General features: G+C 42.9%; 2 protein-coding genes across 2 annotated transcripts in view; both read left to right on the top strand.

Moving 5' to 3' along the window:
* The window catches only part of RRBP1 (ribosome binding protein 1), a 37,002-nt gene extending 31,367 nt beyond the window's left edge, over positions 1–5,635 (top strand). The window contains exons 18-22 of the mRNA XM_081014712.1: positions 183–278; positions 3,395–3,478; positions 4,615–4,707; positions 4,868–5,011; positions 5,465–5,635. Coding sequence (XP_080870838.1) covers positions 183–278; positions 3,395–3,478; positions 4,615–4,707; positions 4,868–5,011; positions 5,465–5,506 — 459 coding nt within the window. The 3' untranslated portion in view covers positions 5,507–5,635. The remainder of the gene's footprint in view (positions 1–182; positions 279–3,394; positions 3,479–4,614; positions 4,708–4,867; positions 5,012–5,464) is intronic.
* Positions 5,636–9,335: 3,700 nt separating this feature from the next.
* LOC308481969 (uncharacterized protein) overlaps positions 9,336–25,713 on the top strand; it is a 37,445-nt gene continuing 21,067 nt past the window's right edge. The window contains exons 1-4 of the mRNA XM_081014864.1: positions 9,336–9,354; positions 16,063–16,172; positions 18,625–18,802; positions 24,654–24,733. Of these exons, the coding sequence (XP_080870990.1) occupies positions 18,710–18,802; positions 24,654–24,733 (173 nt within the window). The 5' untranslated portion in view covers positions 9,336–9,354; positions 16,063–16,172; positions 18,625–18,709. The remainder of the gene's footprint in view (positions 9,355–16,062; positions 16,173–18,624; positions 18,803–24,653; positions 24,734–25,713) is intronic.

Raw genomic sequence — 25,713 nt, 5'->3', positions numbered from 1 at the left:
CAAGCCCAAAGCATGACTGGGATGGGGAATCCCAACCCAGCCTTTCCTTAAGAGGAGGGAGGATTTCTTGTGGTGTCCAGGAATGTATAAGTATGATCCCAATGCAAATTTTCTGGTATAAGGGGGAAATGTGATTTTAACAGCTTCCTGTTGTTCTCCCTGCCCCCCCACTTTTTTAACAGCTGAAAGAATACACCTCTCTTTTGGAAGCACAGCTGGAAAATCACTTGGCAACAGCCAACTCCGAACGTCAGAATTACATGAAAGAAGTTGAGCATGTAAGTGTTTGTGAGACATTTGAGTTCTTAGGGAAAGATCATGATTTGGAGAATTGGTGGCTGAAAAGGTTAAGGAAATAATCATGTGGTGTCAGCAAAGAAAAGTAGATGCACCTTTTCAAGCTCGTGGTAAAGGAATAGGCATTCTTTTGAGTTACAGAGGACTATTCTGTGATTCAGCAGAAAGTGTTCACAGGTTCAGTGTGGGGGGAAATAGTAAAAGGGACTTGCCATTTCATAATCTAGACCCCTGATTGTTAAAACACCTCCTTGAATGCAGTCCCACTGGGTGAATAGAATCTTTATCAACTTTTACTTTGATTTTAAGTTGCATGGATGGCTTAAAAATGAAATGAGAAGTCAAGTTATAGATCTCAAATATTAACACAAAAAGTTGTGTTTGTCCTCTTTCATAACACTTGAATTTCCATGGAAGCTGAATGTTGGGAGAGTCATGACAGATGAAAAAAGTGATTCTTCACACAGTTAAACTATGAAACTTGGTCCCGCACTAAGCAGTGTCGGCCACCAATCCTGATGGCTTTAAAAGAGAATTGGACAAATTGATGGGCATAAGGTTATTGAAGGCTACTGGGCTACGGTGGCTGTTCTCTGCCTCTACAGTTCCGAATACAGTGGTGCCTCGCAAGACGAATGCCTCGCAAGACGAAAAACGTGCAAGACGAAAGAGTTTTCCGCTTTTTGAGTCGTTCCGCAAGACGAATTTCCCTATGGGCTTGCGAGTTCTTGCGAGTTTGTTTCCTTTTTCTTAAAGCCGCTAAGCCGTTAATAGCCGCTAAGCCGCTAATAGCCGCTAAGCCACTAATAGCCGTGCTTCGCAAGACGAAAAAACTGCAAGACGAAGAGACTCGCAGAACGGATTAATTTCGTCTTGCGAGGCACCACTGTACCAGTTCCTGGAAACCACAAGAGGGTTCTTTTGCTTGGATCCTGCTCTCTGGTTTCCCACAGGTTTTGGCCACTGTGAGAACATGATGCAGGCTCTTATTGGTCCCTTACCTTTCCCGCCCCGACCTGGCCACAGTGATCCATGCGACGGTCACCTCCAGGCTTGACGACTGTAATTCGCTCTACGCGGGGCTGCCCTTGAAGCTGCCCCAGAAACTCCAGCGGGTGCAGAATGCAGCAGCGAGGCTCCTCCCGGGGTCTCTGCCATGGGAGCATATTCACCAAGTGCTTTTCCAGCTGCACTGGCTCCCAGTAGAGTACAGGGTCAGATTTAAGGTGCTGCTTTTGACCTTTAAAGCCCTTCATGGCCTAGGACCCTCGTACCTACGGGACCGCCTCTCCCGGTATGCCCCACGGAGGACCTTAAGGTCCATATACAGCAACACCCTAGTGGTCCTGGGCCCTAAGGAAGTCAGATTAGCCTCAACCAGAGCCAGGGCCTTTTCAACCCTGGCTCCAGCCCGGTGGAACGCTCTGCCTCATGAGACCTGATTTCTTTCCGCAGGGCCTGTAAGACAGAGTTGTTCCGCCTGGCCTTTGGCTTGGAGTCAATTTGATTCCCTCCCCCTCTTTCTTTTTTCTTTTCCTTTCTCCTCCTGCGATGAGGCTACATTTTAATATTTTAATGTTTCAATATTTTAATGTTGTATTTTAATTTTGTTTTTAAGTTGTATTCATTCAACTTATTTTTATTATTGCTTGTTAGCCGCCCTGAGCCCGGCCTTGGCAGGGGAGGGTGGGGTATAAATAATAATAATAATAATAATAATAATAATAATAATAATAATAAGATTCTTAGGTTGTCTGTTCTGGGAAAACCAAGATCAAGGAAGACGGAGGGTTTGAAGCACAGGGTGCAGAACTACGTTCTTAAATAGAAAGCACCTTCTGCTGTCAGGAAATCCTCAGAAATACAAGAAAATATTTAATTAAAAATTGTTGTTTAAAAGAAATAAACCATTAAGTTTAACCCTGATGGATACCATAAAGTATCACACTGGATGGAGGAGAAATCTGTTGTAAATGGATTTATGCATGGAATTTTATGCGACTGAGCTTTGTTTGCGTCAGACTGCCTCCTGTATTGAGCTCCTGCTTCTGTTAACCACTGATACAATTTGTTTTTTAAAAGCCTAAGTATTATATTAATACTAAACATAGAAAAGAGTCGAGCTCTCTGCCTTGCCATATTTCTGCAACATAACTGAGGGCAGCTGATTTGCATTAGAGTCAACATCAGTCACATTTTTGAGCCGCAGCTCAACATTTTCTGCATTTTTCAGCTCAGTGGCAGAGCTGAGTTCGCTGTTGAGACGCCTGCTCTGTGCTGAGCCCGACTAGGCAGATAGAAACTTTATTTGCATTAGCCACTAGCCATAGCAATAAGATAAGATATACTGGGGATAGAGCTAAATAGTTAGCTATACAAAATACATTCTGGAGGTTTAAAGGTAAAGGGACCCCTGACCATTAGGTTCAGTCATGACCGACTCTGGGGTTGCGGCACTCATCTCGCTTTATTGGCCGAGGGAGCCGGCGTACAGCTTCCGGGTCATGTGGCCAGCATGACTAAGCCGCTTCTGGCGAACCAGAGCAGCGCACGGAAACGCCGTTTACTTTCCAGCCGGAGTGGTACCTATTTATCTACTTGCACTTTGATGTGCTTTCGAACTGCTAGGTTGGCAGGAGCAGGGACCGATCAACGGGAGCTCACCTCGTCGCGGAGATTTGAACCGCCAACCTTCTGATCTGCAAGTCCTAGGCTCTGTGGTTTAACCCACAGCACCACCCGTGTCCCTTTTAGAGGTTTACATCAATACAAAACAGACTTAAGGTTCAGCACAAACTGAACCTGCATGGTGAAAACCATGAGCACTGAAAGAACACAGACAAGCAGTGACCCCATCCTTAGTTATATGGTCGCAGAAGGTTATGGCTCTTCATCTTCAAATAAACGCTGTTTATATACTAAGGCAGGCATAGGCAAACTTGGCCCTCCAGATGATTTGGAACTACAACTCCCATCATCCCTAGCTAACAGGACCAGTGGTCAGGGATGATGGGAATTGTAGTCTCAAAACATCTGGAGGGCCGAGTTTGCCTATGCCTGTACTAAGGCACTGCAATTGTGTCTCTGTGTGTTTTAGCTGAGACAACTGTTATCTGAATCCCAAGAACACCTGGACTCAAGAAAAACAGAAGCACTCAAAAAAGCCCAAGAGCTGGCTCAGGTAAATGATTACATCATGACAGAGTTTCCTCGTTGTTGTCAATAGGATAGTAAAACTTACAGGCCACGGGTAAACCTCAAGCCCACATAACAATATTTGAAGTCACTTCGCCACTGATGTCAAGATTGGGGGCTCTTAATCTGGAGGTCTTGCAACTGCCACAAGTTATTGTGTTAACAATAGCAAGTTTGTTTTCACTGGTGTGTGTTGACAGTCCTATAAAGAAACACAAGCCTCAGCCAAGTCGGTTTGGGTTCCATACAAAAAATAAAATAAAATAAACCCTATCCACAGGAAACTAGTATGTGAATTTATTCTCAAGCTCTTCACATAGACATTTTGGGCTAAACCACACATTATGCTTTATGCATAGCATGTAGCAGTGTCTCTTGATTTTTTCCTTTCATTGCTGGCATAGAGTCAATTTCTTCTTGAGATTACTGAGAGGAAGATTCATCCCTTCACATACAAGCCAAGATTAGGCCAAAAACCTCTCCTCACTTTGTCTGCACCAAGAGCTTTCTCTGGTGTGTTTCTAACACACACACACACACACACACACACACACACACACACTGCGGCTGTGCGATTTAGGGGACAATCAGTAGCAGGAGGGGAGCTAATAGATAAGTAACACATTTATGAGATATTGTGCCCCATACTTGAATAACTAAATTTCCGTTATATTACAAAGAGGTCCTTGTCCCAATGTACTTTTCATTAACATTTCCTGCTTCCAAATCAGCACAGCTATTTGCATGGGGTCTAATCATACCCAGCAATTACTGCTTGTACCATACTGGAGTGGCTTTGTTTTGTGTGCCCCTCTGGATGGTTTTCAGTTCAGTATTAGAAGTTTAGCTTTGTATGTGGTTTTGGACAATGGTTTCAATACTGGATCTTTAAACGGGCCTGACATTTTCAGTGTTTAATGCACCAGATTTGACCACATTTTATTAGCATCATTAGTGTAATAAAAATATTCTAGATGAAGTTTTATGTGTTTATGATCCGCCTTCCAATGCCTGTCCTGAGAAGTTTCCAGCTTGATAAGTCTCTTTTTTATTAAAGTGTTTGTTAATTCGGCTCTTCAAGAGTGCAGCTGATTTAAACTTCAACTTTTTTTGAAATTCAAGGCTCAGGACTTGGTGCGCAGCTTGCAGGCTGAACTGGAGAAGCTAAAACTTGGTGGAAATGAGGCTGCCAAGGAAGATGTTTTGCGGCTCCAGGTAAGGCTTCTACCACTGGGTTGCTTTAGGCAGAGGGAGGAACAAGGCAGAGATGTGGGAACTCAACACTGAATTCCACCTCCTTGGAAATACCACAATTATTCAAATAATTGTTTGTTTGTTTGTTTGTTTGTTTGTTTGTTTGTTTTGCCAACTGAAGGAAACACTAGAGAAGGAGAAGAAGTTAACAAAGGACTTGGGATGTGCAGCTACCAAACTAAAAGAGCTTTTGCAAGTCACCCAAGAGCAGCTGGCTAAGGAAAAAGACACAGTGGTAAAACTGCAGGAACAGCTTAAGGAAACGGTACTTGAATGACTCATCTGCCCACATTAACCTGGCATTGTCTCCTATTGGAACAAGAAACAATTTTTGGTACTGAAGAACTTGGAGGGCAGCACTAAACATGGTTAAACATATAGGGCTTCAGTTGACTGTGGTAGCCCAGCAACTGCTCTCCCCCCCCCCATTGCTTTCTGCAACATGAGATATAATTTGTACAACGTAGTAAGATCAGAGCATGCAGATAAGCGCATGATGTATTATGCAAGAGGAGGGGGGATTGTACAACTCAGAAACCCCGAAATTCCTACATTAATTTTGTCTCTGTAAGACCCCAGTATAAACCGCATTTGAATTCCTCACATCTGTAATCTTAATTTACAAGGTTTCTTTAATTTTTTTTCTGTTCTGACAAGCTGCTTCTTGAAAACTGTTTAGAACACAAAGTGCAATAACTTACTTTTCATTCTGCTTCAGGGAGAAAATGAAGACGTTGCCAAGGAAGGCACATCTGTTTGACCAAACCGAAATCCAGGACATGTTTTTCACCATATGAAATGCCTTAACACTTTCCTAAACTATGCACTTGTTTAATGTAGGGAGAAGCAAAAGAAATAAAGAAAGGAAAAAGACACTATTGACCAGAAATTGCTTTAGTGTTGTTGTTTTTTTAAAGAATAAAAGTAAACTGTGCAAGAACCCATTAATAAACACACTCTTTGACTATGTTGTAAAAACTGCAATAATTCCAGGAAAAACTGTGGGCCATGAGGAGGAACCCGGTAGCTTTGGAATCATGCCTGATCGATGGGGTGATTGCCACCATCAAAATGGCCTTGAAAATTGTGTGAAATGCTATTAAGACAAACATGGCTTGGGTAATCTCATAGATTCATCGTGAAACCCCATCCATTGCCTGGGAAGCATTTGATGAAGTTATGTGTGGCTATAAGCAGCCTGCCTACACAATCACGGCAGTTTGTCTCTATGTGAACACCTTGCAACATCTGGGAGAGGACATCACGTGTCGCTGTTGCTTGCAAGGGACAGTCAAACACCATTCCAAAGGCAGGCTGCGGCCACATTCTGAATACTGGAGTCTCTTCCAGAAGCAGGCAACCCTTCTGTTTCCCACCTGTGTTCCAGGAAGGCTGGGACTCCGTCTTCTTAAAGGCTCCTTATTGTCCTAGTTGCTGAAGCACAAACAAGTTACAGGTGCTACTGTCATGCCCTGTTTGTGGGCTTCTCCCAAACAGCTGGTTGATCGCAATTAAAAATGGGATTCTGCGCCTAGCTTGAGTAGAGGTATTACATTTTTAAGAAGATTAGTAATGGCAGCTTCCCTAATATTCTCTGGCAGCGCACAGCACACATGAAAACATGGAGCGTGTTCATAGTTTGACTTAGCATTAGAGCCCAACAGGACTGCTTTGTGCTGAACGTCAGCTGTGTGTGCAGTCCAGAATACAGCGGTACCTCAGGTTAAGTACTTAATTCGTTCCGGAGGTCCGTTCTTAACCTGAAACTGTTCTTAACCTGAAGCAGCACTTTAGCTAATGGGGCCTCCTGCTGCTGCTACGCCGCCGGAGCACAATTTCTGTTCTCATCCTGAAGCAAAGTTCTTAACCTGAAGCACTATTTCTGGGTTAGCGGAGTCTGTAACCTGAAACATATGTAACCTGAAGCGTATGTAACCTGAGGTACCACTATATACCCTACGGCAGTGGTTTTCAACTCTTTTGAGTCCACAGCTCCCTTGACCAAACACGTTCTTTCTGTGGCACCCCGGTGAGAGCCACTTACACTGGGGTTCCCCCATTCTGCCGCTGCCCCGTTCCACCCCGCCCCCTTTCAGCGCCGGTTTTGGCGTGCGTGTAAGTGGGAGCGCATGCGAAGATGGGAACCCGAGCAACACAACTGCTCTGCAGGACTGAGCTGAAGCAATCCACATGGTAGCGCCTTTCCTGAAATTAGTGTACACAATGGAGGTGGAGAGAGCAAAACAAGATAAAGCATGCAGCCAACACAGAATGGGCTGTTATAACGCCTCTTCGTCCAATTACCGTATTTTTCACTCTATAAGATGCACTTTTTCCCTCCTTACACAAAAGGGAAAATGTGTGTGCATCTTATGGAGCGAATGCAGGCTGCGCGGCTACGCCAGAACAGGGAGAGGGAGCGCTGCGCAGCACTCCGTCTTGCTGTTCTGGCTTCTGGGACAGCCTGTGAAGCCTCTGGAGAGCAGCGGGGTGCCTTTATCCCACTGCCCTCCGGAGGCTTCACGGGCTGTCCCAGAAGCCTCCGCAGGACACGGGGATGAAGGCTCCCCATGCCCTGCGGAGGCTTTGCGCAAAGCTAGACCAGCTCTAGCTATTCTGGCTTTTGGATAGCCCCTGCGAAGCCTCTGTAGGGCAGCAGGACGAAGGCTCCCTGCTGCCCTGCGGAGGCTTCGCGCGGCTCTTGTGGGAAGTGGGGGGAAGGGACAGAGCATGCGACTCGTGTCTCTTCCCCCACCTCCCAGAAAAGCCCCCAAGAACCGCACTCCCTTTAAAAAGCACACGGTTCTTGCGGGAGATGGGGGAAGGTACAGAGGGCAGGTTACCCGCGCGCAGCCTCTTCCGGCCAGGGGGAGCCTTCATCTCGCTACCCGGGAGAGGCTTCAGTGGCTATCCCAGAAGCCAGATCCCTCTTTCTGTTCTGGCTTCTGGGATTCAGAATTTTTTCCCCTTGTTTCTTCCCCCCCAAACTAGGTGCGTCTTATCGTCTGGTGCGTCCTATGGAGCAAAACATACGGTACTTTGTCCCTTTGTATTTCGCAGTGTGCCTGCCCAGTTTGATAATGGAGTGAGAAATGTTCCGGGTGAAATGTGTGCTGTCCAATTAAAAACAGAATTTATACATCCAACTACAATTATTTGTGCATCCAGCTCGTATTGGAGCTTTGGATCTGTAATGCTTTTTTAAAAAACACAAAAACACAAGCAAACCTAAGAGCTGCCAAAGACAGAAATACATTGCTGCTTTGCATTGCAAAGCACATTCAAGAATATTGTGGCATTGCATTGGAAGAAATTACGCAAATTCCCTGAATAAAGAGCTGCCTCCTTACGTAATCACAGTTCCAGAGAAATCAAGTGTAGAGGAATTTGCTGTGTATTTTTGTAATTCTGAATGATAACTTGTAACCACAGAAGAGCTCCCAAGGTCTCTCAGTCCATGGTGATGCAACTTCTGCCAGCCAACAAGCCCAAATAAATGCATTACGTGCTATTTCATCAGTACATGGGAAAATATGAGTTTGTACTATCCAGATGTAATGGGGCTGCTATAAACAGCTTATTGAGGAGGGAAATGCCTCTTTATTTGAGGATATGATTAGCACATTGGTTAGCCTTCAGCTATGAATTGCCAGAAATGTGCTGGAAGCAGCTCTTCCTGCGAAGCTGAAGCCGGCAGAGCACATCCTTTCAGAAAAGTCCTCTGCCTTGATATCTGAAGTTATTTTTATATTATAGTCAACATTTCGGAACTACAGACAGACTTCTCCCTGCTCAGATAGTTTGGATCTATTTTGCTCTGGCCAACTGCAGTGATGTAGTGTAAGCCTCTGAATAATAAAATAAATAAACAACAAAAGGGGAAAAAACCCCACAAGTTTCCTTAAAAAACCCTGCTGGCTGCTGAACCATTGCAGTGAAAGAATTTAAAGTCGATTGGCTGCATTTTCCTTCAAAATTACAAATGCGAAGAGCTTTGTATGTCAGCGTCGCATTTTCTTCGCTTTTGTTTTCAGTATAAACTCTTGTTTTCGCAGCTGATCGTGTGTCTTCTCGTGGTGGAAACGCGCGTGTTGACCTCTAGATCCAAACACACACATACAGAGAGAGCACACACGTGTCATAAGCAAGCGGTCCTTGCCTTTTAAATTGTTCCATCCTTAACAAAAGCTCCTGTTTCCAAAACAAATAAATAAATCAGCTTTCTTTTCTTTTTTCAAGTGAATTTCCCCGGATTTCATCTTTTTTTTGCGACCCGCCTCCTTGAGGTTCATCTGAAAGCAGGAAAGCGGCGTCTGAACCGTACGGAATAAACCCGCGAATAAAACCCGCGGTCGGAATCCCTCCGCGCTCGACCGGCGGAGAGGGGCGGGGCTTATCCAGGCCCGTCCCCCTCCCCCCCTCGGCCAATCGCGAGAGGCGGCCAGGTCTCGTCGTCGTCTCCGTCGTCGTGCTGCTCCTGCTCGGCGGGCGCCACAGGTGCCCCTTCGGAGGCCTCGCTCGGCGGGCGGGCCGCGGGGCTTCGGCCTGGCTATGGCGGCGGCGGCGGCGGCGGCCTGGTCGGCCTCCCCGTGAGGCGGCGGCGGCGAGGTGAGCGCTCTGAGGGGAGAAGGGCCTCGCCGCGAGGGAAGCCGGCGCCGGGGCCTCGTCTCCCTCCGCGCCGCCGGGCAGGAGCAGCGCCCGTAGCCGGAGAACCGGCGCGGGGGAGCGGACTCTGGAGCCGCCCTGGAAGCGGCGCGGGGAGGCGAAGGTGCCTCTCCCCCCCGGGGGGCGGCACTGGCGGGGTGGGGGGTGCGGAGCCTCTCGGGGTCCCTGCTTTTGATTAGACTCTGAAACGTCCCGCTTTCCCTTCAGACAACGTCCCTCTTTCCATCAGAGAAATGTTGAAGGGACGCCAGGATGCGACCCTCTAGGCACCTGAAGGCAGCCCCGTATAAGGAACTTTTCAAATGTTTTATTAAGTTAAATAGTATTTTATTATTATTATTATTAGAGTAGGAGGTCCCTATTTCCATCAGGGAAATGTTGAAGGGACGCCAGGATGCGACCCTCTAGCCACCTGAAGGCAGCCCCGTATAAGGAACTTTTCAAATGTTTTATTAAGTTAAATAGAATTTATTATTATTATTATTATTATTATTATTAGAGTAGGAGGTCCCTATTTCCATCAGAAATGTTGAAGGGACGCCAGGATGCGACCCTCTAGGCACCTGAAGGCAGCCCCGTATAAGGAACTTTTCAAATGTTTTATTAAGTTAAATAGTATTTTATTATTATTATTTGAGTAGGAGGTCCCTATTTCCATCAGAGAAATGTTGAAGGGACGCCAGGATGCGACTCTCTAGCCACCTGAAGGCAGCCCCATATAAGGAACTTTTCAAATGTTTTATTAAGTTAAATAGTATTTTATTATTATTATTATTATTATTATTAGAGTAGGAGGTCCCTATTTCCATCAAAGAAATGTTGAAGGGACGCCAGGATGCGACCCTCTAGGCACCTGAAGGCAGCCCCGTATAAGGAACTTTTCAAATGTTTTATTAAGTTAAATAGTATTTTTATTATTATTATTATTATTATTATTTGAGTAGGAGGTCCCTATTTCCATCAGAGAAATGTTGAAGGACGCAGGGATGCGACCCTCTAGCCACCTGAAGGCAGCCCCGTATAAGGAACTTTTCAAATGTTTTATTAAGTTAAATAGTATTTATTATTATTATTATTATTATTATTATTAGAGTAGGAGGTCCCTATTTCCATCAGAAATGTTGAAGGGACGCCAGGATGCGACCCTCTAGGCACCTGAAGGCAGCCCCGTATAAGGAACTTTTCAAATGTTTTATTAAGTTAAATAGTATTTTATTATTATTATTATTATTATTATTAGAGTAGGAGGTCCCTATTTCCATCAGGGAAATGTTGAAGGGACGCCAGGATGCGACCCTCTAGGCACCTGAAGGCAGCCCCGTATAAGGAACTTTTCAAATGTTTTATTAAGTTAAATAGTATTATTATTATTATTATTATTATTTGAGTAGGAGGTCCCTATTTCCATCAGAGAAATGTTGAAGGACGCAGGGATGCGACCCTCTAGCCACCTGAAGGCAGCCCCGTATAAGGAACTTTTCAAATGTTTTATTAAGTTAAATAGTATTTATTATTATTATTATTATTATTATTAGAGTAGGAGGTCCCTATTTCCATCAGGGAAATGTTGAAGGGACGCCAGGATGCGACCCTCTAGGCACCTGAAGGCAGCCCCGTATAAGGAACTTATCAAATGTTTTATTAAGTTAAATAGTATTTTATTATTATTATTTGAGTAGGAGGTCCCTATTTCCATCAGAGAAATGTTGAAGGGACGCCAGGATGCGACCCTCTAGCCACCTGAAGGCAGCCCCGTATGAGGAACTTTTCAAATGTTTTATTAAGTTAAATAGTATTTTATTATTATTATTATTATTATTATTATTAGAGTAGGAGGTCCCTATTTCCATCAAAGAAATGTTGAAGGGACGCCAGGATGCGACCCTCTAGCCACCTGAAGGCAGCCCCGTATGAGGAACTTTTCAAATGTTTTATTAAGTTAAATAGTATTTTATTATTATTATTATTATTAGAGTAGGAGGTCCCTATTTCCATCAGAGAAATGTTGAAGGGACGCCAGGATGCGACTCTCTAGCCACCTGAAGGCAGCCCCATATAAGGAACTTTTCAAATGTTTTATTAAGTTAAATAGTATTTTATTATTATTATTATTATTATTATTAGAGTAGGAGGTCCCTATTTCCATCAAAGAAATGTTGAAGGGACGCCAGGATGCGACCCTCTAGCCACCTGAAGGCAGCCCCGTATGAGGAACTTTTCAAATGTTTTATTAAGTTAAATAGTATTTTATTATTATTATTATTATTATTATTATTATTATTAGAGTAGGAGGTCCCTATTTCCATCAGAGAAATGTTGAAGGGACGCCAGGATGCGACCCTCTAGCCACCTGAAGGCAGCCCCGTATGAGGAACTTTTCAAATGTTTTATTAAGTTAAATAGTATTTTATTATTATTATTATTATTATTATTAGAGTAGGAGGTCCCTATTTCCATCAGGGAAATGTTGAAGGGACGCCAGGATGCGACCCTCTAGCCACCTGAAGGCAGCCCCGTATAAGGAACTTTTCAAATGTTTTATTAAGTTAAATAGTATTTTGTTATTATTATTATTATTATTTGAGTAGGAGGTCCCTATTTCCATCAGAGAAATGTTGAAGGACGCAGGGATGCGACCCTCTAGCCACCTGAAGGCAGCCCCGTATAAGGAACTTTTCAAATGTTTTATTAAGTTAAATAGTATTTATTATTATTATTATTATTATTAGAGTAGGAGGTCCCTATTTCCATCAGGGAAATGTTGAAGGGGCGCCAGGATGCGACCCTCTAGCCACCTGAAGGCAGCCCCGTATAGGGAACTTTTCAAATGTTTTAATAAGTTAAATAGTATTTATTATTATTATTATTATTATTATTAGAGTAGGAGGTCCCTATTTCCATCAGAGAAATGTTGAAGGGACGCCAGGATGCGACCCTCTAGCCACCTGAAGGCAGCCCCGTATAAGGAACTTTTCAAATGTTTTATTAAGTTAAATAGTATTTTATTATTATTATTATTATTATTATTAGAGTAGGAGGTCCCTATTTCCATCAGGGAAATGTTGAAGGGACGCCAGGATGCGACCCTCTAGCCACCTGAAGGCAGCCCCGTATAAGGAACTTTTCAAATGTTTTATTAAGTTAAATAGTATTTTATTATTATTATTATTATTATTATTAGAGTAGGAGGTCCCTATTTCCATCAGGGAAATGTTGAAGGGACGCCAGGATGCGACCCTCTAGCCACCTGAAGGCAGCCCCGTATAGGGAACTTTTCAAATGTTTTATTAAGTTAAATAGTATTTATTATTATTATTATTATTATTATTAGAGTAGGAGGTCCCTATTTCCATCAGGGAAATGTTGAAGGGACGCCAGGATGCGACCCTCTAGGCACCTGAAGGCAGCCCCATATAAGGAACTTTTCAAATGTTTTATTAAGTTAAATAGTATTATTATTATTATTATTATTATTATTATTTGAGTAGGAGGTCCCTATTTCCATCAGAGAAATGTTGAAGGGACGCCAGGATGCGACCCTCTAGCCACCTGAAGGCAGCCCCGTATAAGGAACTTTTCAAATGTTTTATTAAGTTAAATAGTATTTTTATTATTTATTATTATTAGAGTAGGAGGTCCCTATTTCCATCAGGGAAATGTTGAAGGGACGCCAGGATGCGACCCTCTAGCCACCTGAAGGCAGCCCCGTATAGGGAACTTTTCAAATGTTTTATTACGTTTTTATGGATGTGGGATGCTGCCCAGAGTGTGTGGGGCAACTCAGTCAGATGGGGGTGGGTATAAATGGTAGTATTTATTATTATTATTTGAGTAGGAGGTCCCAATTTCCATCAGAGAAATGTTGGAAAGTGTGCAGGGATGCGACCCCCGAGCATCTGAACTTTTCAGATTTTTTATTTTGTTTTTTATAGATGTGGGAAGCTGCCCAGAGTTTATGGGGTAAACCCAGTCAGATGGGGAGGGTAAAAATATTATTATTGTTGTCTTATTGTTGTTGTTGTTATTGCTATTATTTGAATAGGACATCCCGATTTTCATCAGAGAAATGTTGGAGGGTATGTGGTTGGGAAGGGGATAGTGGGGGGCCATGGCTGGGGACCCCTGCCCCTGTGTGAAGATCTGGCCCCATACAAATCCGTGGGGCAACAAGCATGTGGGATGCTGTGCTCAAGTTTCTCTCCAAAAGGGGGGTGGGACTGGGGCCAGCCTTGGGAAAAGTGCCCAGATGATCAGGGCCCAGAGCATCTCCCCTGTGGTGGAAAGGGAGTAGCAATCTGGAGCTTTTTAGTTTATACAAAAGGTGAGTGAGGCAGAGCATGGTAGAGGTTGGGGGCATTATGGTGTGGAGAAACTTGGGTAGAAGATTGACAGCAGACAAGAAAGTACTGTGAACAAATATATGAAATGTACAGCACAACAGAAACTTAACACGTAAAGCCAAAATCACATATAGCTAAAATGCAATGGGTGCAGTCGCAGGCGGAATTGCCAGTTTGGTTTTTTGGGATGTCCACCCAGTTTTTGCCTCCCTTCATTTTTCTTGCAAAAAAAATTAAAGCTGAAAGTTCACGAGTTAGATGCACATAATTTGCAGGTCTGCTGTATTGTCACAGGAAGTGGTGGGGACCACTAGCTTACATTTTTAAACAATAATAATAATTTATTATTTATACCCTGCCCATCTGGCTGGGTTTCCCCAGCCATCTAGGCAGGTTACAGCATATATAAAAACATAATAAAAAGATCAAACATTAAAAACCTCCCGATACAGGCTGCCTTCAGATGTCTTCTAAAAGTTGTGTACAGTCGTACCTTGGCTCCCGAACGCCTTGGGAGTCGAACATTCTGGCTCCTGAATGATTACAACTGGAAGTGAGTGTTCCGGTTTTTGAACGTTCTTTTGGAAGCCAAACGTCTGATGGGGCTTCTGTAGCTTCCGATTGGCTGCAGGAGCTTCCTACAACCAATCAGAAGACATACTTTGGTTTCTGAACGTTTCAGAAGTCAAACAGACTTCCGGAATGGAGTCCATTCGACTTCCGAGATACGCCTAGTTCTTTATCTCCTTGACATCTAATGAGAGGGCGTTCTACAGGAAGGGTGCCACTGCTGAAAAGGCCCTCCGCCTGGTTCCCTAGAACTTCACTAATTGCAGTGAGGGAACCAGCAGAAGACCCTTGGAGGAGGACCTCAGTGAATGATAGGGGTGGAGACGCTCCTTCAGATATACTGAACCGAGGCCAGAAACACACTGGGAGCCAATGAAGATCCTTTAGGACTGGTGTTATATGGTTCTAGTGGCCACTTCCAATCATCAGTCTAGCTGCCGCTTTCTGGATTAGTTGTAGTTTCCAAGTCACCTTCAAAGGTAGCCCCACATAGAGTGCATTGCAGTAGTCCAAGCGGGAGATAACCAGAGCATGCACCACTCTGGCGAGACAGTCCTCGGGCAGGTAGGGTCTCAGCCTGTGTACCAGATGGAGCTGGTATACAGCTGCCCTGGACAGAGAAACAGTATTAAGAAAAGTAGAAATACTCATGGAGGATACTTGGATCACTGAGTGCTTGCCGTACATAATAGTTGTATGGAATCTTGGAGGCAATGTACCAGTTGCTTTGAGAGGGGATATTGTTTTCATGCCCTGTTTTTAGACACAATCTGATTTTCCACTGTAAGAAATGATATGATGTTGATCTAAATGGAACTTTTGTCTGATCCAGCAGATCACACAAACTACGTTCCAGGGATGGCACCTAAAGAGAAAATTGCATATAGTCAAAACACAATTGGGTTCAAATTAGTCACATAATAGTGTGGCTGGTGTGTGGTGTTTAGCCATTATCAGAATATTGGGAGATACAAAATTAACACAGGTGAACATGAAAACCTACTGCATAGTGAATAAAAAGTGGATCATTGTATGATTTTCAGAGGGGATCCTCTCAAAACCATTGAAAGAAAGCTTACATTGATATTCCTGCACTGCAGAGGGTTGGACTAGATGACTCTCAGGGTCCCTTTCTACGATTTTGTGATTCTATGCTTGATCCATAGGCTGTAGAGTAAAAATTACAGATCTGGCCCTTGCCAGCACTGCTATGATTCAAACATTGACCCAAAGCACCAATTCCAATGGATCTGGTCTTCCATGATTTTTGCATCAAATCACAGAGCACATATCTGTTTGCAAAAGTGGGTTCAAAGTATGGTGCAAGTATTCATTTACATCCCCTAAAATTTGGTTGGAGTTTAAAGTCCCACTGGAATCCACTCCCAAGAGTTCACTAATGCTTTTGCACATATTAATAGTCATGCTTATATAGTATACTTTTGGAAAGGGAACAGTGTAGGGCAGCTCCCTATCTTATAGCACAAAGAATCCCTAGCTTCATGCTGCTTGGACTTCCAGGCTGATTTATGGTGTCTCAGAGGAGTCTAGTGTGCTCTGGAACCTTTAACACACGGAGTTAACCTTTAACACATCTGAGCTGAAGACCTTCCTAATTCAGCATTGCAACTGAACATGTTGCACATAGTGAGAGTCAGTACTTGGACTTGAGGTTCTCAAGTGATCATAAAGTTTACTCGTTTACTTGTGATTTATTTTCTCAACTTCTCTTTCTGCCTAGGCTCACGGCAAGGACTATTTTTGCCCATTTGGAATTTGATTTTCCCATTTGGGAGACTGTGCAGAAGTAAGATTCAAAGGTGTGGTTGCCCTGGCTTGCCATCATGTCAGGTAAGAATTGGTTTGGGTTTGGGTTTCTTGAGGCACTTTGACCTCAGAGATACCCAGTGGCTGCCCTGCTCCCCTTGTCTCACTTCCACCAGCTATGAGGTTGTGGTAGATGCTGAAACACAGCAGGTTAATTCTCTCAACTATTCACTGAAATTGGAGTTTTTCTTTGCAATATAGTGTCAGGTTCCTGGTCCAAATAAATGGTCTAAGTACAGTAGTTGGTTATTCTGTTGAAAAAGGATTGCAGAATATGAATTGGAGGCACAAACATGTTAAAAGTGTGGCATATTCATTTTCAAGATGTTTTTATGTCTCATGAGGGGAAATACCCCCTACTAAGAACTGATAATAATGGGGACCAAATTAATTTTAGCAGCTGACTTAATGTCTTTTGCTACTATGATACAGGCATTAAAATTTTCCACTTTCCATGTAAAAGGCCAGTTGAAGCTGGCAGGTAACATAGAAATAGCACTCAAGTCTGCTTTTTGTTTTGTTTTGATGTGTTTATACAAAATATTGAAACTGAATCCTTACAATACGGAAGTGCTGTGGCTTAGTTCCTAGATCCATCAAATAGGAAGGCAGCTTGTTTTGGTGTGTAGTCTTTGGGGTACTGATGGATTCTACGGTGATTTGTGACCTAAGGGGGTCTGGGTGATGTGGAGTGCCTTTTTCCAATTCAAGTGGGTTTGTTAGCTCCAGCCATTTTGGGCCAGGAATTGCCTGGTCACAGTCAACTATGCTCCTGTTTCTGCTGTCTTTATGAGGGGCTACCTTTGAAAATGGTTTGGAGGCTGCAGCTAGTGGAATATGTAGCATCTGATATTCTGATATTCTTTACCTTTCATGACCATGTCCTTAAATATCTGTACTCCATGCCTATTCATCATGGAGCCCAATTCAGTATATTCATTTTGATATGCAAAGCCTGAGTGGCTTGGAACCCATTTTCTATTCTGCCTGGGATTGGGGAGCCCCTCTGGGTGATACTTTTATGCAATGAGGACAGAGGATCCATGACCTACCAGATGTCCTTCTCAGTGATGGCATCCCAGTTAAGGAACACTCTCCCCTCTCCTCTCCTGCAAGATAAACCCTTTTTGCAGTTCAGCCTCCTTTTTCCCACACTCACTTGCTCCCCAGGTACCTTGAGTAGCATGGGGCAGTGAGGGGAGGGAATCACAGGGAGGGGACAGGTTTAACTTTCCTCCTCGCTCCCATTATCCTGTGTTATGTACCAGGAAAAAGAGGGCTGTGAGAGAAAAGAGAGTGAAGTCCCTCTGACCACAACCACCAGCATTTATCGTCCACTCGCTGATGACAGATTACTTCCAAGAGAATCCAGGTCCCAATGGAAAATAAAACTTGCCTACTCCTGCTTTCATTGCCGTAGCCTTTCCAGGACTAGTTGTTGGCAGGTCATAAACTTAGGCAATATGCATATAACTCTTCTTCAGCTGGTCAACTCTTCCTTTACCTGTGATCCTGGTGATGATTAACCCCGTGCCACAATTAATTCTTTGATCAGTTAAAGAGTGGGGTGGGCAGGCTTTTTGCTGGTTTGTGGGTCTCAGTTCTGCATTTGAATGTGTGCTCTGATGTGCAGTGCGTTCTGGTGTGGATGTGTATATATGTGGTCTTTTTGGGCCACATTCACCGCTGACATGTGGCCCCAAGAAGGGCTGAGAAGGAGCAGTGCAGTCCTTGTTCTCAAAAGGGCTAGAGGTGGTGTGCCTCCACTGTGCAGCCTGGTTTAATGACCATAGGCAAGAGGTGGCAGTGTTAAATTATGGAGAAGTTCTGACAGTTATTTTATTTTATTTATTAAATTTGTATACCACCATTCATCCAAAGATCACAGGGTAGCTCACAACATAAAAATACAAAATGAGGATACAAAATACAGAATTAAGAAATAAAACCAATAACACCCTCCCACAAAAGCATTTAAAAGGCCATAGAATATTAATCAACCAAAGGCCAGGTTATAGAGAAACATTTTCACTTGGTGCCTAAAGGTACTTAATGAAGGTGCCAGACGAGCCTCTCTGAGGAGAGCATTCCATAAATGGGAATTATTAGGCTGAGATAAGGAAAGTGAGGTGTCAAAAGAAGTAACTAGTTACATAAATGTAGCCAATTAGGAAACGTAATATTTTACACCAAATATGTGTATACAGTACAGAACTGCATTATTTTATACCAATTGATTGGTCATGGCTACCCTCATGTTTTTTAATTTTTATTTTTTTCAAACTAGTTTGCTGAGGGTGGTTGTTATCTCTGCAATGGTATGCTGGTTTTATTCTGCGTTATATTTTATTTTCATGTACTTTTACTTGTAAAACACCCATGAAACTTTTGTTACTGGGTGGCATATAAATACAATATTGAAAATAATTTTCTCATCAGTTTTCTGCTAATTCACCCCATGATATTTATTTTTTAGGTGTATGGCTTAGCAAAGGCAGATAGTGCACTTAATATCCAGAACGTCATCTACAAGAGAGGGCCAATTCTATATTGGTGGTGTGATGAATATGCCATTGCATCAAATCTCTGTGATTCCAGCCCGGGATGTAACTTTTTCCAGAGTCTCTAAGAACAAGGTGAAAGAGAAAGAACAGGTATTGTGTAATACTTCTTTATTTTTCTTTTGTTTAGGAGATTTGAGGTCTCTACGCTTACCATTCTTACTGAATTTTGTATATGCTTATGTCAATAACCATTCTGTGTGAAAAATGACAACAGTATTTTTAAAAAGGGAGGTGGGTGAGAATAAGATTTGTTTCTCATTACTTCTTTTTGAGAAACCCATGCTGGCTCTTAGTATTCATGAGTTTTGAATCTTTATCTGTGCCTCTGGGGATGTTAGAGTTTCATTACTATTTGTCACGGATGAGTTTAGCCACATCTTTGTGGATAGGTTTTTAACTCTTATTCATAATTAAGTAATTTAATATACTTTGTGGTCATGTGGTGTCATACTATGGCTGTATATCATTAGGTAGTATGTGGGCTATATAGGTTGTTCACACCCTCAACAACGCCCATCAAGTTTTTTGGGGGGCTCCCTCACATATTTTATTGGGGGGCTCCTATTCTTCTGCATAAGCATGCATGGGCCTGGTTCTGTGAGAGCAATATCAGTGGTGAACTGATCAGCAGAAGTGTCTTGATCCTGCCACATCATGAACATTGGTAACTGGAGTGGGAAAGTAGAATGATGACGGTTGTGTTACCTTAGGCTGCCAATACTCTGGGTTCTCGATTACTCCGATGGGGAGAACAAATGGGAATTGGTGTCCACAATGCACTGAGCACTTGGGTTGTTGAAGGAAGGTATTTGTGCTGCCAAAGGAGGAAGTACCTCTGAAGTGAACAGCACAGACTTTGCAGTAGGCATGCCAAGGACTGGGGCTGAGTTTGGGTCTTGCCATGTGTACATGAATTCCAACATTATGACAGGTGCTGCTGTTTCTATCAGGGGAGCGTTTTTAAACAGATTGGGATTATCTGTGTGTTTTGGGACACATCTTGGAAGAGCAAAGTGCTCTCTCCACCCCCCTTCTCTCATGGAGCATGCTGTGTGCCCTCTCTGAGTTCTGGGCTCCTAGATAGCCATTTTCCCTGGGGGTTGATATTCCTTCCTTGGGTCGTTTGTTGGGTGGGGTGTGTGGTGGCTGGCTCTGGAGGTTTGAAGTACAGTGATACCTCAGGCTAAGTACTTAATTCGTTCTGGAGGTTCGTTCTTGACCTGAAACTGTTCTTAACCTGAAGCATCACTTTAGCTAATGGGGCCTCCTGCTGCTGCCGCGCCGCCAGAACACGATTTCTGTTCTCATCCTGAAGCAAAGGTCTTTACCCCAAGGTACTATTTCTGGGTCAGTGGAGTCTGTAACCTGAAGTGTATGTAACCTGAAGCGTATATAACCCGAGGTACCACTGTATCCCGAGAGCTGTCATTTATTTTGGGCACATGTCAGAGACTTGTTGCAGAGGTGGATTTAGGAGAGTGTGACTGGTTCAGTCGCTCTGGACGCGGAGAGCGAGAGGTTGGGTGCGTGCCGAATTTTGGCGTTGCACAGGGCGCTGCTGAAAGGGATGTTTTGCAGTTCAGGTTGTATTTGGTTATGTCTGCCTACGTGATGATGATGATGATGAATTTATTTATTTATTTATTTATTTATACATACATACATACATACATACATACATACCCCACCCATCTAGCTGGGTTTCCCCAGCCACTCTGGGCGGCTCCCAACCAAATATTAAAAACATGATACAGCGTTAAACATTAAAGACTTCCTCAAACACGACTACCTTCAGATATCTTTTAAAAGTAAGATAGTTTAGATAATTTAGACTTTGGGAATTGTGGGTGGAAATGTCCTTGAGCTAATGATGCAAAAGATACTCTGTACTGGAACGGCACCCCACTCTGCACAGCACATTCCATTTTCACCTGCCCTGAGTGTGCAGTTTGGAAGGCAGTATGAATTTGAGACTGGGAGGGCTATAAGGTTGGAGAGGTTTTGACCTTGGAGTTTTTAGTCCAAGTATTGAGAGAGCCATCTCCAAAATCACGGTACTGCTTCTGATATACCTTACCACCAGTCAGTGGCCATTAATGAGCCATAAGGTTTTTCAGCTCACCTCCCAAATTAGATTCTTGCAGAGAGAGCATGCAATCATGTATTTTAGAGAAGTTTGTAATAATAAAAAAAACCCTGAAAGGAGCAAGGAAACCGTTAAAAGTGCTAAATTGTACTCAGATGGAGAATGTGCTGCATTTCCCTAAACTAAAAACATTTGAGAAATGAAGAAGGTAGACAAGGTAGATGAACTGCTTGTTATTTTACTGAAAAAGAAGCAAAATGATCTCATTCCACCACTGCAAAAAATGTAGCCAATAACTTAGGAAATAGCAGGGGGATTTCTTAATTTTAACAGCAGATTCTATGCTCTAGAAAATTTATTGGCAGACAAGATTAGAAATTTTGTAGCAAAGGTAAGGCGTTGCTCAATTCTCAGAAGAAGAGATTACAAGAACCTGTAGCAGCAGAAATATTAAAGTAGACTATTAAAAAAATTTAAATCTTAAGAACATAGGAAGAGCATGCTGAATCAGAGCAGTGGCCCATCTAGTCCAGCATCCTGTTCTCAGAGTGCCATTCAGATGCCTTGGGAAACCTACAAGCAGGACCCATCGTTCTGCCCAGACGCTGAGATCCAGCGCCGAGGGCCTTCTGGCAGTTCCTTAATTGCGAGAAGCAAAGCTACAGGGAACCAGGCAGAGGGCCTTCTTGGTAGTGGCGCCCGCCCTGTGGAATGCCCTCCCATCAGATGTCAAAGAGATAAACAACAACTACCTGACTTTCAGAAGATATATGAAGGCAGCCTTGTTCAGGGAAGTTTTTAATGTGTGACATCTTAGTGTATTTTTGGTCTTTGTTGGGAGCTGCCCAGAGTGGCTGGGGAAACCCAGCCAGATGGGTGAGGTACAAATAATAAATTACTATTATTATTATTATTATTATTATTATTATTATTAACACAAGAGCACCCCCACCCCACCCCCAATACAGTTTCCAGCAATTGGGAATCAGAAGCATGACCATGGAGGCAGAGCGTATCCATTGATAGCCCTCTTCTCCATGAATTTGTCCTGTCCTCTTTTACAGCCATCCAAGTTGGTGGCCATCACTGCTCCTGGGGGGAGGCAGTTCCATAGTTTAAGTATGCACTGTATGAAGAAGGATTTTCTTACCTATTCTGAATATTCAGACATTCAGCTTCATGGGCTGTCCCTAAGTGCTAGTGTTGTGAGAGGGGGGGGGGGAACTTTCCCTTATCTACTTTCTACTCTCTATGCATCATTTTATACACTTCTGTCATGTTGCTTCTTACTCTCCTTTTCTCTAAACTTAAGAAGCTCCAGATGTTGTAATCTTTCCTCATTGCTCCATCTCCTTGATAATTGTGGTTGCTCTTTTCAGCTCTACAATATCCTTTTGGAGGTGAGGCAAACAGAACTGTACAAACTATTCCAAATGTGGCTGCACCATAGCTTTGCATAATAATAATAATAATAATAATAGTAATAATAATTTACACCCCGCCCTTCCCGGTTCAAAAACCGGGCTCAGGGCGGCTAACAACAAATTTAAAACACTTAATTATAAAAGCAGCATAAAATGCAGTATAAAAACATGAATAACAATAAAATTCAAAAATCAATTAGATAATCCCCAGGGCTAGCTGGTTTAATTGGTCCTACTTGGGCCAGCGAGGAGGCATGGGGAGAATTAGCTGTGGGGTCTCAGAGTGGGTGATCTTCATAAAAGGGGAGGGGGAAGGAAGAGAAGGGAAATAAAAGATCAGTCTGAATTCAAATTAAAGGCCAGGTGAAATAGCTCTGTCTTACAGGCCCGACGGAAGGAGGTTAAATCCTGAAGGGCCCTAGTTTCATGGGACAGAGCATTCCACCAGGTCGGAGCCATCACTGAAAAGGCCCTGGCCCGGGTGGAGGATAGTCTGACCTCCTTAGGGCCCGGGACCTCTAAACTATGGTTATTCATGGACCTTAAGGTCCTCTGCGGGAGGATTATGATATTGGCAGTTTTATTTTCAGTTTCATTCCTAGTGGTCCCTAGCATGGAATTCACCTTTCTCAAAGCTTCTGTGCACTGGGTCAACATCTTCATTATGACCTCAAGATCTTGTCCCCGGTCAGTCACTGGCAAGAGAATTGGGGGGGGGTATTGCCCCAATGTACATCACTTTACACTTGTTGATGCTGAATTTTTTTATACAGTGGTGCCTCGATTTACAAACCTAATCCGTTTCGGAAGTCTGTTCTTAAACCGAAACCATTTTTAAACTGAGACACGCTTTCCCTAATGAGGCCTCCCGCCACTGGTGCCCTTCCACCATTTGGCTTATGTTCGTAGACGAGGTAAAGTTCGCAAACCAGAACACTACTTCTGGTTTTGTGGAGTTCGTAACCCGAATCATTCGTAAACACGACTGTTCTTAAACCGAGGTACCACTGTACTGCATTTCAGTTTGGAGAGTTCCCTTTGGAGCTCTTCACAATCTTTTTTGTTTGTTTTAGCCACCCTAAAAAGATTAGTATTAGCAAACCTGGCCACCTCACTGCTCATCCCTAACTCTAGATATGGGCAAGTTAGAAAGCATGGGGCCTGGTACTAATTCTTGAGGGACTCCATGTTTCACATCCCTCCATTGGAAAACTGTCCATTTATTCAGCTCTCTGCTTTCTGTTGCTTAACCGATCCCTGATCCACAAGAGGTCCTCTTACTCCATGGCTGCAAAGCTTACTCAAGAGATTTTCACAAGGTACTTCGCTGAAAATCCAAGTCCATTATGTCAACTAGGTCACTACTAACTATATGCTTGTTTCCACTCTCAGAGACCTTTAATAGATTAGTGAGACAGCACTTGCCCTTGCAGAAGCCATGCTGGTTCTGCTTCAACAGGGTTTATTCTTCTATGGGCCAGACATTAAACCAACTGGCCTGTGATTTCCAGGATCCTCAGGATTCCTAAAAAATAAATAAATGTTACATTAGCTGCTTTTCTATCCTCGGTTATGAGGTTTGAACTTAGGGACAAGTTACAATTTTTTGTTAGAAGTTCAGCATTTTAGTATGTGAAATTGCAAAGGGAGAGGGCAGAATGGAAACATTGTAGGGTTGTTGTTGCTGTTGTTGTTGTTTTAAATCCTTTATTGGGATATTTGTTAAATGCCTTAAGATTTCCCAGAGACTTGAAATATATGAAACCTTATAGCTGTAGGTAAACAAGGGAAACATCTTACACTTTCAGACCAATAGCTCTGCTCAGCCAATATCTTAAAATCTGGCTATTTGGCTAAGAGATTGAACTATGTAATTAGTAAATGGATCGCAGATTTTTAAATGGGTCTACTGACAAGACTTCTTTAATTTTGTTTTAACAATTTGTATACCACTTAATCACAGTCAACATTAAGCAGAGCTTTCATACAACAGTGCAGTAGTAAATATAATTCATGTTGTTAAAAAGCTAAAAAGGCAAGAGGACTGTTTTTGGATGCTGAACAAAATTGGTCATCAAAATAGAACATTTGCACTGGGTTTTGGAGAAGGTTGCCATAGGAATCAAATGCATACAAGAAATTATAGGCTATTCTGGCTCCTTTAATTGTATTATTTTGTTATGTCAAATCACTCATTCCATTCTCATTGTCAAAACTAGGAAGGGAAAGAGAAGAGGCTCCACCAGTAATCGGATGGCTGTTTATAAAGATGTAAACTCACCGCTACCTTTTTCCTCTCTCTACACCCATGTGTACTGCTCTGGATAATGTTCTCTCTGAGTGTAACAATTATCATGTATTGTAGTTAGAAAGAGAATCCTGTTGTGTGAAACACACTTACATGAAAACATACGTGTTATTTTTCTTGCAGGCTGGTGGGTTAACCTCTGTTTCTGCTCCTCGCATCTTCTGTCAAACATCTGTTACACCAACCAGTCAGGATATATGCAGGTAAAGTACTGGTTGTGTTGTTGCAGTAAAACATTACTTTCAGTTTTGCACATGATGGCTATTCACAAACATTCTCATGTTGTCAGAGATGAGATGCATGGATTACAGTGCAAAGCAAGAATCTCAGACACCTGACTCCTCCAATATGCAGCCATTTTTCTAGTGTTCTCAAAATGAAAATACAGAAAAGCAACAACAGAAGTGCCTTTCTAAGCAAAACACACACAGGAAAGTTAGCAGTCTTGGAGTATATTATTAAGGGCTGAAGTTGTTGTTAAGGCGGCACATTGCATGTCATGCCAATTTCCTATAAATCAGAAAAATGACTCCCCACCTGTGGAATATAAAAGCATAATGAATGGAGTGTTCAGGCCAGAATTCAAGGTAAAAGCACGGAACAGCTTCTTCCCTTTTTCTCTTTAAATAGATTCCCTATTTATATTACATATATTTTTATTTACAATATTTGCCACACATCAGGCCTCCACGATGGCTAACATAATATACATAAATAAAGCAGTAATAAGATTTCTTTAAAAGCTTGTGGTGACTTACAAAACTCTAGGGCAAGAGATGCCAATGTGGTGCCCTTCTGATGTTGTTGGGCTACAGCTCCATCAATACCAGTCAGCATGGACATGGGTAGGGATGATGGGAGTGGTAGTCCAATAGCTTCTGGTGGACATCAAGTTGGCTCTCCCTGCTCTGGGGACAGTGATGGAAAATGCCCACTCCAAGCTTTAGGTGTTTCTGTTGCTGCTGTTGCAGCTGCTGGTCTTTGAAGGTTACTTGGTGACCCTACGGGACAATCCTTCTCTGAAGTGTGCTACCTTACAGCTCAGGGCCAGGTAGGATCAGATGTTTTTTGTCCCCGGGACTAGTGCATATGCTTTGCACTACTGTTACCTGCTGCTGTTGGTTTATGCTGTTGCTAGTTTTATTCTGATTTAGACTTCATGTTTGTATTTTACTTCTTTCTT

This window comes from Podarcis pityusensis (assembly GCF_964106645.2).
Source record: "Podarcis pityusensis genome assembly, chromosome: 7".
In the NCBI taxonomy this organism is placed as follows: Eukaryota; Metazoa; Chordata; class Lepidosauria; order Squamata; family Lacertidae; genus Podarcis; species Podarcis pityusensis.
The sequence above is the reverse complement of the archived record's forward strand: the minus strand, read 5'-3'. Positions and strand labels throughout refer to the sequence as shown.